The sequence below is a fragment of the Plecotus auritus genome (genome assembly GCF_963455305.1).
Source record: "Plecotus auritus genome assembly, chromosome: 6".
Classification (NCBI taxonomy): domain Eukaryota; kingdom Metazoa; phylum Chordata; class Mammalia; order Chiroptera; family Vespertilionidae; genus Plecotus; species Plecotus auritus.
This window is the reverse complement of record NC_137773.1, coordinates 164974208-164987882: the sequence shown is the minus strand read 5'-3', so window position 1 is coordinate 164987882 and position 13675 is coordinate 164974208. Positions and strand designations below refer to the sequence as shown.

The following is a 13675-nucleotide window of genomic DNA, read 5'->3' as shown; positions in this document are numbered from 1 at the left end:
AGTGAGAGAGAGACAACATATAAGGAAATATTTTCTATCAGTAAAAATAAACTTAAAGTTGCATGTAATATTCTGGATGAGTTTCACAAAAACTGAAGATTAAAAAAATACATTGTTTGCATTTATATTATTGAAAGAATAAGTGCAATTAAACAATATGTTTAGAGAGATATATTAAGCATTAAAACCAGAAATCTAAGTAATTACCTTAAAAGCAAGGACAGTTGAGCCTTGGAGGAGGAAGTGGGACAGGCGAATGACTGCGAGGGGCTTCTGGGGTGCTGGCACCATTCTGTTCTGACTAGGGCTGTGGTAACAGAGTTGCTGGATTTGTGTACACACTTTTGTGTTCTGTCACACTTCACAATTTAAAGAAGGTTTAATTTAAAAGAAATAGTAGACATCATGACATTTCCTTACTGGTTTGTGTCAGTCTCAATTTCCTACATCTCAATTACACACTGCTGTTAAGTTCTACATTTATCCATTACTCCACCTACCTCAATGGAATGTTAAGAACATCAAGGTAGATGTCTGACAAAACCCACCATTCAAGAAACAGCAACTGCAAGGAAATTCTGGAGACTGGCCACACAACAATGTAAATGTACTTAATACTATAAAACTATACATTTAAAAATGGTTAAGATTGTAAATTTGGTTATATATTACAATTAAAAATTATTTTAAGGCACAGTAGCTGAAGATTTCATGCTATTATAGCTCTTTAGCTATGGAAAGGTGCTGGCCTCTTGGCCATGGCCTAGGGACTTAAAAGCTATTGTATGGTCTACCAGGGGTCCTCAAACTTTTTAAACAGGGGGCCAGTTCACTGTCCCTCAGACCGTTGGAGGGCCGGACTATAGTTTAAAAAAAAAAAACAACTATGAACAAATTCCTATGTGCACTGCGGGCCCGGGACAAGTCGGCTGCTAAGCAGGACAGGCAGCGGCACCCGGCGGGCCAGATAAATGTCCTCGGCGGGCCACATGTGGCCCGCGGGCCGTAGTTTGAGGACCCCTGGTAAACCTTGGAGGTCTTGATATTTAATACACCCCTCTGTAATGTTCGGTGTAACTGATCATACATTAAATGAATTTAGAGAGCTAAAGAATATTCTGAGCCAATTACCCTATTATATTCCAATGTGTTTAAACTACTATAATTTTGTTTTTCTGATACAATAAGATTACAAATGCTGTTAACATGATGCTGTTTTATTGAGGCAATCTATTGGACCAAAGTGGTGTTCCCTAAAACTGAGAAAGGTTGAGAGATCATTCCTGCTCTTAAAGAGAAAATTTTATAGTGAAGACTTGACAAATTAAATATCACAACTTTATGAAGCAGGGTTTTTGTTAAAGTCCTTAGGTGTTTCCCCCTCACTAACCCATAAAGAGACTTTCATTCTGAGGCAAAAAGAAGGCAAAATAAAATGGTAGAGCAAAGTTGAACGAATCTAGCACTTTTCTATACATATTCTCTAAATAAAACCTTTGTAAGTGAACAAGGAAGGAAGTGTGTGTTCAGTGCTCTTAACTCCTTTTAAAAAACAGATTTGTAAAAGACAACACACTTAACACAAAATTTGAATTAACTTTATTTTCCCTACAGTCAACTTCTCTGCATTGAATTTTAAAGCAACAAAGTAAATTAAAATCCCCCAAATGACAAAGTATCAGAAATCCAGATTTAGTTACACTTTATTTGTGAAAATGTTCAGCCGTCTGTAAAAGAACCATCATCTGGGTCAAAAATGAATCGTATAAATCAAAGAATATTCTACACTTTGGAAAAGAAAATCAGCAGTAACATTCTCACTGAATATTGTAAATTACACTTTTCTTCATAAAAGGTACATACTATTCTGCACTTTTCCACCAAAAGCAGTGGTGTAAGTTATGCTTGTTTATATAAAAACAGTTATATCCTGTGGCAGGAAAAACCCTTTCTCTTTCACGTTTACTAAACAACTGGAGAAAATGTTCAAGTCTATATAAAGTTGCCTATAAGCTGGAAAGAGAACATGTTCAATCTCCATTTATATTTTAGTGCATTTTTGACAACTGTCACATCTTTGAAGTAAGAAAATTCCAATAGCATTAAAGAGTATTTCATCAAATGCTTAACAGTTTAAAACAATATGGAGAAGAGGACAAAATCATTGTGATAAATGAAACTGTTATATAAAATGGGAGAAGTCCAGGCAAAGTTTACAAATCCTTTGTCATTTTGAAGTCACAGATAATGAACTTTGTCCACGTTAGGGTTTTTTCCTTAATCTCTTACATGTAAACATAGTGCTAAACCTCAGTGCTGAGATACAAACCCCATAAACCCCTTCCTAGTAAGCAACATTCTGTTCAGTTGCCATGATTTCCAAAGGATATAAATTTAGCCCTTGAATGAACAATGTATGAGATCTGCTCTGTAAGTACCTGGTGAAAACAACTGCTAACAGCAGCAATAATGTGCCAACATAAAAAAAAAACCTATTTGAATCAATCAGTTACTCAGAGGTTCATCTTTGAAACAGCAGCTTCTTCTTAGAGCAAACAGTAAGCAACAGAAAATGTGCATTTGATGAAACATTCTTTGCACTGGAGAAACATGAAAATAAATATAATTCAAAGAAGTATAATTACGTTTCTAATACCTCTTTCTCAGACCTGTACTAGTTTACTAGTGTGGTTCAAGGAGCTTGTATCACATTTTATCATTCGTAATTTATATATTGCTATTTGGGTAATTCAAATAAAATGCAGGTCTTGTAAAAGAATAAAAACATTAATAAGTATGCATGTGCCAGGGACCAAATTAGAGGGTTCTTTGGTGCAGTTAGTCCAAATTCTCAGATTTGAAGGATAATATGTACCAATAAAAAAAAATCTGCTGCTAGACATTTACAGCAGTGCTCTGTCTTGCTTCACATTATAAGTCGAAAACAGCTGTTCTCAATAAGCCAATTTTATTTTTTAAGTCAGGCATTGCCAGGAAATTTTGAACATTAACCTGGATCAGTGATGGTTCTGTACCCTTTGTTGCTGTGAAACATGACATGAGCTAAAGGCAAAGACTGGTTCTCACAAGGACAACTGCTTCAAGTTAGGAACCAGAATAGTTATTTAAACAGTCTTCTTAGATATTTTCTTGCCTTTCTTAAAAACAAGCTTATTTTTAATGTAGCCACGCTTCCTTTTCGTAGTCTAAAAAGAAAACAGAACACATGGTGTTAGTGCAGGTTTCCTACAGATTAAAAAATATACACACATGGTTCACTGCAATGTGAGGAAGAGTCTCTTAATAAGCCCTTCGCTCTTCAACATGATACCACTGTCTATGCCAAGATGCTGAAGGTAAACTGGACTAGGTCCCTAGCTTTAAGAGAAAAGCAGTACTAGGGCATTCCTCTAATGCGTATCACATACTCCTCACCATCAGGCAAATGAACCCCCACCTCTCCTCTCTACTATAAATGCTTAGCTGTAATAATTACATTTCCAGGCATGATAGAAATACTAAAGTATCAGAAAATGTTAATGCTGCTCCTGGTATAGCCTCCAAAAATGAGCTTTGTGTCAGAAATACAAATTAAGTAACTTTGTACCTATCTACAAAAATAAAAATAAATAAAATTACTTGACACATTCTACAATTTAGGTAGAAAAATAGCACTTAAAAATAAAAAAACAAAACAGAAACCAAACACTAGGAAAAAAACACCCCATACAATATTTTTTTAATACTTCTGGACCCCACTCTAATACTTTCAACCCATGTTTTCTGGTATAAAAAATTACTACAAATGTGCTGGCAGAGATTACTGCAAAAGTGTTTGTGATGTTAGAATCCTACACGATAAATCAGATAGTGTCTGCCAATCTGACGTATCCACAGATATTGATAAAAGCAAATATTTTTTGGAAACAAGTAATTTAATGTACCATCAAAGCACTGGGTTAGCAGAGACTGAAGACTCAAGAGACTGACCCCTCTATTCAATTTTCACATTTAAATGCAACTCTTGGAGGAGATTTCAGAAACCTAGGTTGTATCCTATATCGTGTACATTTATTTATGATGTTCAGTTTAAAACAATTTATAATTTTTTCTAACATGGAAAAGAACAAGGCAAAATGCAATCCTTATTAAGGTTACAAAAATTTGTTGCTGCTAGCTTGTTCATAATATATGTTATTTTATTATTAACTTAAGGCAAAAAGTAAAAAATTTCAGAGGGCACAATTTTTAAAATTCAAACCAAGGAGCTAGTTTATCATCATTACCTACAGATTTCTAGCATGAAACCTCTTCTGCTAGATCACGTAAATGGCCCAGGTCTATGCAAAGTATGTAAAACTGGGCTGAGCCCTCAAAGTTTTTTTTTCTCTGTGGGCAGTGAGCCATGCCAAAAAGTCTTTTCTGTAGCACTGTTACTAGTGCCTCAGCCATGTCAGCTCTGCAGTGCAGGAAAACTACCAGATGACTGCTGTACTCACCCGCCCCCCACCCCTAGAGTAATAACCAGGGTGGAAAGAAGAACCACCAACAACCAACCAACCAACCAACCAGCATTCCTCTAGTGCTAGTACAAAACAGATAATAGAAAGCCATGGAAACTAGAAATTCAAAGTCCATGTTGTTGGCTACTAGAATATATATTTTGGGCATACAAGACAGACTATAAAAAGAGATGAATTTGATTTATCTATTCACTTCTTTATTTGGGGGGAATGATGAGAAGACAAAAGAGGTCAGGATTAAGAAAACTTACTATCATCAGACAAGTTCAATGATACTGTTTTTCAGAAAAAGTAAGCCTTAACTGGACTTAGATGGATAGGAGTAAACTGCCTTGAGACTAGCAGCATTTACTTTAACTTCTGCCCTGAGGTGACTCACCAGTTTCTTTTACCACATGCTGTGAGAAACCAGATCATTTGATTTATCATTTGATGTAAAGACTACTAGTAAGTAAATGTGGTATGACTAACATAGTGTCAGCTGTTTGTGACATTTAAATACATCAGTCTAGATTTGGTAATCTGTACCTGGCCTAGAAGTACTCATTTAAAAAGTTTCCATTTACATATCATACAGCTAATAAAAGTTTTTATTTACAGATCACACTTTTATAGTACAAATTGAAATAATCTGCATTCTGAATATATTTGAAGTATATTTTAAATAAACATAAAGGACAATTGCTTCAATGATTTAAAATACAGTAGACCACTCCCCCCTCATCCATGGTTTCAATTATCCTTGGTCTGAAAATATTAAATGGAAAATTCCAAATTTTATGTCATTCTGAGCAGTGTGATGAAATCTCATGTTATCCACTTGGTCCCACCAGGTACATGAATCATCCCTTTGTCCAGTGCCTGCATGGTATATACATTCCTCACTTTTTAGTCACTTAGTAGCCATCCCAGATAACAGATAACTGTCACAGTATCACAATGCTTGCATTCAAATAACCCTCATTTGACTTAATAATAGTCCTGAAGCACAAGAGTAGTGATGCTGGTAATTTGGATGTGCCAAAGAGAAACCTTGAAAAGCACTTCCTTAAATGAAGAGGTGTCCTATATAATAAAAGGCTAATATGCAAATTGACCAAACGGCAGAACGATCGGTCACTATGATGCACACTGACCACGAGAGGGCAGGCGCTCAACACTGGAGCTGCCCCCTGGTGGTCAGTGCTCTCCCACAGGGGGGGCGCTGCTCAGCCAGAAGCCAGGCTCACAGCTGGTGAGCGCAGCTGCATTGGCGGGAGTCTCTCCCACCTCCACAGCAGTGGGACATCCCCAGAGGGCTCCTGAATTGTGAGAGGGCGCAGGCCAGGCTGAGGGACCCCCGCCCGAGTGCATGAATTTCATGCACCAAGCCTTTAGTGTAAGTATAAGGAAAAAAAACATAGTTTATACAGGGTTTGTGGTAGGTACTATATGCAGTTTCAGGCATCCACTGGGGGGTCTTGGAAGGTATCCCCCAAGAGCAAGGGTAGTATCAGCGCTACATTAAGATTTCTGTAATGGCCCTTGCTGGTTTGGCTCACTAGATAGAACAATGGCCAGTGAACTGAAGGGTCCCGGTTTTGATTCCTGTCAAGGGCACATGACCAGGTTGTGGGCTCGATCCCGTGTGGGATGTGCAGGAGGCAGCTGATCAATGATTCTCTCTTATCACTGATGTTTCTATATCTCTCTCTCTCTCTCTCCCTCTTTTTCTCTCTGAAATCAATAAAAAATAATAATAATAATAAAATTAAATAAATAAAGACTTTTGGCATGGCTCACTATTGTGAGCAATGTAAACCCAAGCACCTTTCAAGACTTAAGACTGAAAATGGTCTAATAATAATTAGTATTATAAGGGTAGTAGTTTAACTTCGTATTTCATGACTGCTTATTATTTCCCATTTCTCACAGAGGGCAACCTATAAAATACTCATTTTAAGTAGTCTTTTGTAGCAAAGATTAGATCTCTTTCGATTAAGTGAGCAATAATGACCTCCAATAATATACTTTGTATCTTATTAAATAAACAAAAGGACTGTAATAGTTTCATCATCGTAATTCCTGCCAACAAGAATGACAATTACATTTAATAATTATCATCTTAAGATAAATATTTTTTTTTATTCTGGATTCAACCAACTTAAGCTTATTCTTTATTCAATAATTAGTAAAGTAATATTATACTAAAAACAGAATATGAAAATGCAATACAAGTTTGCTTTGACCAAAAGATGAGGAATAGATCATAACTGTATTATATGAGTATTTGGCACTCTGTCACAAAGGTTCAGAAAGTAATGGTCACAAACACAACTTACTTTACAAATTAATTCTTATTAATGGGCATTAGTAAATTAAAGACAGAATGCCTCTGGAAAATTGTTTGGTTCACTGTTAACCACTATGCTATCCAGTAAAAGCTGCTGGCTGGGATATCTGAAGTACTCAGTTGGAAAGGAATGCCCTCACTAGCTAGCTTGATATTTACTTAGTATGTAAGTGGTAGTCTTTATAAACTTGGCACATGGAAATTTATTAGCAACTTTTCAGACAACCATGACTTCACTTGACACCTACCTTCTTTGACAAATACTTCTGTTTTGGGAAAATGTTGGTGACTCGAGGTTTGTGGTCCAGTGTTTCCCTGTTATCAGGTGCTTTCACTTTATATATCCTTACAAGCCAGTGTTCTGATGTAAAGGCCTCCTCCAAATGTTTGAATTTAATGTCCTTGTTTCCAATCTCAGCATTACGTGTTCGATCAAAACCTGGGGGTGTACGAAAATCCAGCTGCAAAAGTGACCATATTGGATGTTAACCATATTGGAAAACATTCAGTATTCGAATAGAAGGTAGTAAATGTTATCATCAGAGCAAAACTCTCTCCTTTAAACTAGGAAAACATAATCTGAGTAATATATTGCAACAGTTCTCATGTACTGCTAACTAAATAGGAAAATATCAGGAAGAGAGAAACTAAATACATCAGAATTAGAATTTCACTGAATCCTTAGAGTGGATAAGAACCTTGCAGGCATTAAAAAAAAAAAAAAGCAAAACAGCAAAATGAAATCCATCAAAGCCCCTTTTATAGGTATACTAGAGGCCCGGTGCATGAAATTCATGCATGGGGGGAGAGGGGTGTCCCTCAGCCCGGCCGGCACCCTATCCAATCTGGGACCCCTTGGGGGATGTCCTAAACTGGCAGCTGGACATCCCTCTCACAATCCGGGACTGCTGGCTCCTAACCACTCGCCTGCCTGCTGCCTGATTGCCCCTAACCGCTTCTGCCTGCCAGCCTGATCACTCCTTAACCACTCCCCTGTCAGCCTGGTTGCCCCCAACTGCCCTCCCCTGCCAGCCTGGTCGCTCCTAACTGCCCTCCCCTGCAGGCCTGGTCACCCACAACTGACCTCCTCTGCTGGCCATCTTGTGACAACGTCGCACGAAAACATCGCGCAATACCACCTAGGCTTTTATTATTATATAGAATAGAGAAAACACAAAGAAAGGACTTCTTTTCTGCTTCAGGGTCTTACACTATCTATTCTCTCAGCCAGAAAGTTCTTCATTTAGCTATTTCGCATGGCTGGTTCCTTTTTATTCTTTGGTCTCAGCCCAAACACATCTCTTCAAGGAAGAATTTTCTTTTTTATATTCTTAAAAGATATACTTTGACATAAAATTAGGTCAGTCATTAAAGTATAAGCTTATTTAAAAAAACAAACAAACTTACTTACTTTATATTACCAACTAGAGGCCCAGTGCACAAAAATTTGTGAATTCAGGGGGGTGGGGGTGTCCCCTCACCCCGGTATGTGCCCTCTTGTAGGCCTGCACCCTCTTGTAGTCCAGGAGCCCACTGGGGATGTCTGACTGATGACTTAGGCCGCAGTCTGGCCTCCCTCTGCAGGAGGCAACCGGCAGGCCGACTGGGGAATGGCGCTGGCTGGCAAGCGGCCAGCCCTCCCCCCAACCCCACAATTGCCATCCCCTCCCTCTGGCCACTGGCACCCACCTTGGCTGGCCTGGCGCTGCTCACTCGCCAGCTCCGCCCCCCACTGACTGGTCATTCCACTGTCCAGTCAATTTATTATTATATAGGATTAGTATTGACTTACAAAACGCCCAAATATTTTCTTGAAATTGGTGGTAGAAAAGTCTCCTCTGTTGTTTTCCTTATCTTTTACTCTTCAGTAAAAGTTTGCCTTTATTTTAAAAATTACCTGTGTCCTCCACCAGGATATAAGCTGCATGATGACCTTATCTTATTCAATGTGGCTTTATTTCCAGTGTTATTTGTCAAATAAATGCACAAGCATACTACATCCTGAAAGTGGGAACTATAAATAAATTTAAAAGGGCAAACCAAGGGAGAATTTATGAGGAATTAAGAAAGGAAAAACTGGGGGGAAGAGAGAAGATTTTAAATTCTCAGGCTACATTTATGTTGACACAGAGCATAAGTGAATTCCACTTTAAAACAAAAAGTAAATCTATTCTAATGTGGGAATTACTTGTTCATGTATATCTATATAACAGAAAAGTTATACTTCATGTCTTAAACATATATTATTCTTGAGTAGGGAAGGCATCAAGATGAAGACATGGTGGAAACATGGCTTAAAACAGCTGGTAAACTTTTGTTGTTATTAATCCTCACCGTGGATATTTTTTCCATTGATTTTTAGAGATAGTGGGAGAGGAGGGGGAAGAAGAAGAGAGAGAGGGGGGAAAGGGAGAAGGGGGGAGGGAGAGAGGGAGGGAGGGAGAGAGGAAGAGAGGGAGGGGGAGGGGGAGGGAGAGGGAGAGAGGGAGAGAGGGAGACAGAGAAAGAGAAAGAGAAAGAGAAAGAGAAAGAGAAAGAGAAAGAGAAAGAGAAAGAGAAAGAGAAAGAGAAAGAGAGAGATCAATGTGAGAGGGACACATCGACTGGTCTCCTGCACACCCCAGACTGGGCATTGAACCTGCAACCCAGGTACTTGCCCTTGACCAGTAATTGAACCTGCAACCCTTCAGTGGGCGGGATGAAGCTCTAACCAATTAGCAACATTGGCCAGGCAGGGCCTGTTGATAAACTTAAATGAGAGCAAGAAAACTTCTTTGCTACCATCATTATTAAAAAAAGAAACAAACCTTTGAATCATTTTCTGAAGTAGCTAATTTTTATGGCTTAAATGTTTCTTCCTTAATATGAGTTTAGAAACTAGGCAGTGGCCTTCAGAAATCAAAACACAAAAATCTAAGTCTAGTAGTAAAATTATTGTCTATTTATTAAAAGCCACCTGTAGAATTAATTCCAAATTGATAGTGATGAACATTATCTTGATCGCTAGTGTTTGTATAAAATTAAACAAGCAATTCTTCCTCTGCCTCCTAGTATCAACTTAACCAGAACGCAATATGGAATAAGGCAGTTTTCACTGAAATCTTGGTGTGAAGGTTTTAACTTTGTATTATAGTCATGTGATCTAAGAGCCATAAAGAGCCTTACAAATTAAGTCATCAGTACAACCTCCATTATATACAGACAAGAAAAAAGTCCAGGAAGGATGTGACTTGTCCAAGGATTACATGACTTGACAGAACCAGATCTAAAACTCAAGTATTATGACAGTAAGTCTACTGTTTGTTCTTTTTGTCACAATATCTCTGAATATTCATTCATTTTCTGGACCCTTAAGCTTTTGTACCACATCATTCTAATTTTCAAGAAAACTCTAACCTGGATAGTCTTAGCTATCTGTGGTAAAAAGAACAGGCATAGAATGAATATCTGAAATGTCCACATAATTCAACTCTTTAATTTTAGGCTTTCCCCCACCAAACACCAAAGTAATCTACTTAAGATCACATAGTTTGGCCCTGGCCAGTGTTGCTCAATGGTTAGAGTGCTGGCCCTTGGCTCGAAGGGTCTTGGGTTTGATTCCCAGGCAAGGGCACGTACCTGGGTTGCAGGTTTGATCCCAGGGCATGTGTGGGAGGCAACTGATTGATATATAATGTGTGTGTGTGTGTGTCTCCTCTCTCTTCTCTCTCGCTCTCCCTCCCTTCCACTCTCTCTAAAAATCAATGGAAAAAATATCCTCAGGTGAGGATAAAACAAAAAACAACAGTTTCCTAAGGTGGAAAATGCCTTCAAAAAGCATGAGGCCAAAAGGCAAGCAAAGACTGGATTTGAGCCTAGTGTTAATTAATATTTTGAAAGGAAATCTTTGATCTAAATTTTTCACATTTAAGTTTCAGAAATCTAAATTTAATGGGGGAGGGTGGTAGGGGGGAGCATGTTGGGGAATTTTAGATAAGCACTTCTTTCTTTATAGCACAACCAAACATCATTATCCTGTTTTTAGAGGCAAACAAGACTACTTTTAAAATATTCCCTTAAAAAAAGATTATAGTAAAACTAATATAACTAACCTGCATTTCCCCAAATCGGTAATATGACATTTTATACATAAGGCAATTCAATAAAGTGGGAGATCCTGCTTTGTCTACACGGAATTCTCCTTGTGGGGTGAAATAGTCACTTTCCTACAAAAAAAGAAACCAGAAGTTTATGTCAGTTAAATTTACAGGCCCCTCTATTTATTTCCCCATAAACCAGCTTTTAGGGTATATTCAGAAAGCCATATTTAGTTACATATCAAAAAAATATCCTATCAGAGGACTAATTTATAAATTTAATGTGATCCCTAAAAAAAACCCCAAAATTATCATCAGTGTTTTTAAAAGCTGAGTCTAGAAATCATTTATAAAAAGTATACAAGATTATCACAGAAAAAGAACAATACTATTTGTTGGAGTAAGGAAAGGCAAGCAATTCTACCAGATTATAACCATGATATAAAAACCTCAATAATTCAAAAGAATGGTACCAACACCATGGTTTTAGTACCAGGTAGGTTCACTCTCTCCAAATGTCCCATCCTCACCCCCATTACTCATTTTCAGTTTACTTTAATTGGTCTTTATTTTTCCACATGAACTCTAAAGTCAGTTCTTTAGTTGGGGGTTGGGGAAGTGTTTAGAAAACTCCTATAGTAATTTTATTGGGATCTCATAAAATTTATAACATAACCTCTACAAAGGCCAATTTGGCACTCTAAATAGAAATTGCTAGTTTAGGGATTTACCCTACAAAGACACTTGTACATGGGCAAAGTAATGAGTATAAAAGTTACTGTACCACTGTTTATGAGACTACAGACTGGAAACAACCTAAATGTCCATCAATAGGGACAGGTTAAATAAATCATGAATGCATATACACAATGGAATACACTGTGTCAAAGTGAAAAAAAAATGAAAACAGGTCTCCATATTCTAATATAGAAAAATTGCTAAGATATATAGTGAAAAATTTTTTTTTTTTTAAAAAAAGCAAGAACAGGGTGTATATTTTGCTACTATATCTGCTTCAATACGAAGCATAAAAAAGGTCACTGTTCTATTTCAGGTTTATGATCATAAGGATCAGTAACAGAGTGGAAACAATGGAAACGGAAAGAAAGGGCAGAACTGCAAAGGCTGTGAAGGAGTCCAAGCAAAAGTCTTGACAAAAGATTGCTTTGGAGAACAGAAGTATCAAGTACGAATTTCAAAAGATTTAAAATTGGGAAAATGCTTATAGTATCTTAATAGTATATTCAGAATGAAGAGTCAAATGTGGGGAATAAAATAATAAAAACAAATACTATGCAATTAGCAAGATAAAAGAATTACTTGGACCTGTGAGCTGTTTTAAAACACCTGAACTAACCGTTTCTTACCCGAATGTCTTTTGGATGTTCCCCTTCAGCTATCCTAACCATCCAGAGGAACTTGTTGATGTCATCACCAGAATAGCCAATAACCCCTCCAAAAATTACCAAAACATAATCTACATCCAGACTCCTCATGATTTTATAAGCTGCTGTTTCATTTGAAGACATAGCTTTTCCCACCTACAGAAAAAAATGAGAATGTGTATACTTAGCCCCACAATATGCTAAAAAAGAAATAAATGTACATTTTTACCTTATGAAGGAATGTACCTGAGGAATCTGATTTACATGGAATTCTTTTTATAGAAATGATTTGCTATGAATTCAACAAATTTACTGAGATTCAGAAGCACCTCACTCACTATAAGCAGGTATAGCAGAAATGTCAAAATCAGAATACGTTTTAATATTTTGCTAATTATTTCATGAAATTAACATTTTAGTATAAAAGCAGGCAAGCTTAAAAGAAATAGGACTTCTCATTACCTCAAAGCCAGGTATGACTAGCAATCTAGCCAGCATAAATATATTCTTCTCCTCAGTCTACCAGACATCTGATAATTAGCTACAACACTAAAACAAGTAAAACTCATCTGGTTAATATCCACTATTGATTTAAAATCTTTAAAAAACAGAGATGTGATTACCTGAATTTATGTAAATTAGTTAACAGAGTAAACAGTCCCTGAATACAGTGCATTTGTTTTACATATTTGCAAATAATTATCTTAATTTATAAAATAGAAAATACAAGTCAAATGTAGTGTTTTAAAAGTTTCAGATTTTTGGTATTGGAAAAAATAAAGAAGTTTCAGATTTTGCCTAATTCTCATTATGAGATATCATGAGATCTACCAGAAATCAGCTTACAATTCTGAATGATACTTACAAAAGTAAATATGCATAACCTGAACCCACTTTATGGAATGAATTGTATAAAGAGAAATTTTGAGAATTCTGCACACAAAGAGAACATTCATCTACATCTATCCTTCTTAATTACAAGTGATGCCTGATTGCTAAGTAATAAAAATTTATACCTTTGATCTGTTGTTTATTGAATTCTTACCAGTGCTATGTGGCTGTTATTCCAGGTATTATTATCCACCAAAGTAGTTCTATTAGCCATTCCAGCTATCTGATAGCCATAATCCCACCAAGACATCACTCGGGCATGTTCATCTGTATTTTGCCTTAGCCAAAAGTAAGCTTCTCTAAAATCATCTAAGATATTCCTGGTGCTGAAAAGAATCACAAAATTCTTTTAAATGAGATATTATAAATGTGAAGAGAGTAACTTAAAATCTTGAGGTGTTCAACCATTGAATTAATCTCACATTTTAAGGGCAGTTTTTAAAAGCCTCAAAAAATGGGGGTTGAGGA

The 13675-nt window shown here is 36.9% G+C and overlaps 1 protein-coding gene across 1 annotated transcript in view; it reads right to left on the bottom strand.

The window, feature by feature from the left end:
- Positions 1-1576: 1576 nt before the first annotated feature.
- STT3B (STT3 oligosaccharyltransferase complex catalytic subunit B) overlaps positions 1577-13675 on the bottom strand; it is a 74255-nt gene continuing 62156 nt past the window's right edge. Inside the window, exons 12-16 of the mRNA XM_080674691.1 lie at positions 13362-13533; positions 12299-12472; positions 10947-11060; positions 7104-7316; positions 1577-3206 (exon numbers count right to left, since the gene is read on the bottom strand). Of these exons, the coding sequence (XP_080530817.1) occupies positions 3126-3206; positions 7104-7316; positions 10947-11060; positions 12299-12472; positions 13362-13533 (754 nt within the window). The 3' untranslated portion in view covers positions 1577-3125. The remainder of the gene's footprint in view (positions 3207-7103; positions 7317-10946; positions 11061-12298; positions 12473-13361; positions 13534-13675) is intronic.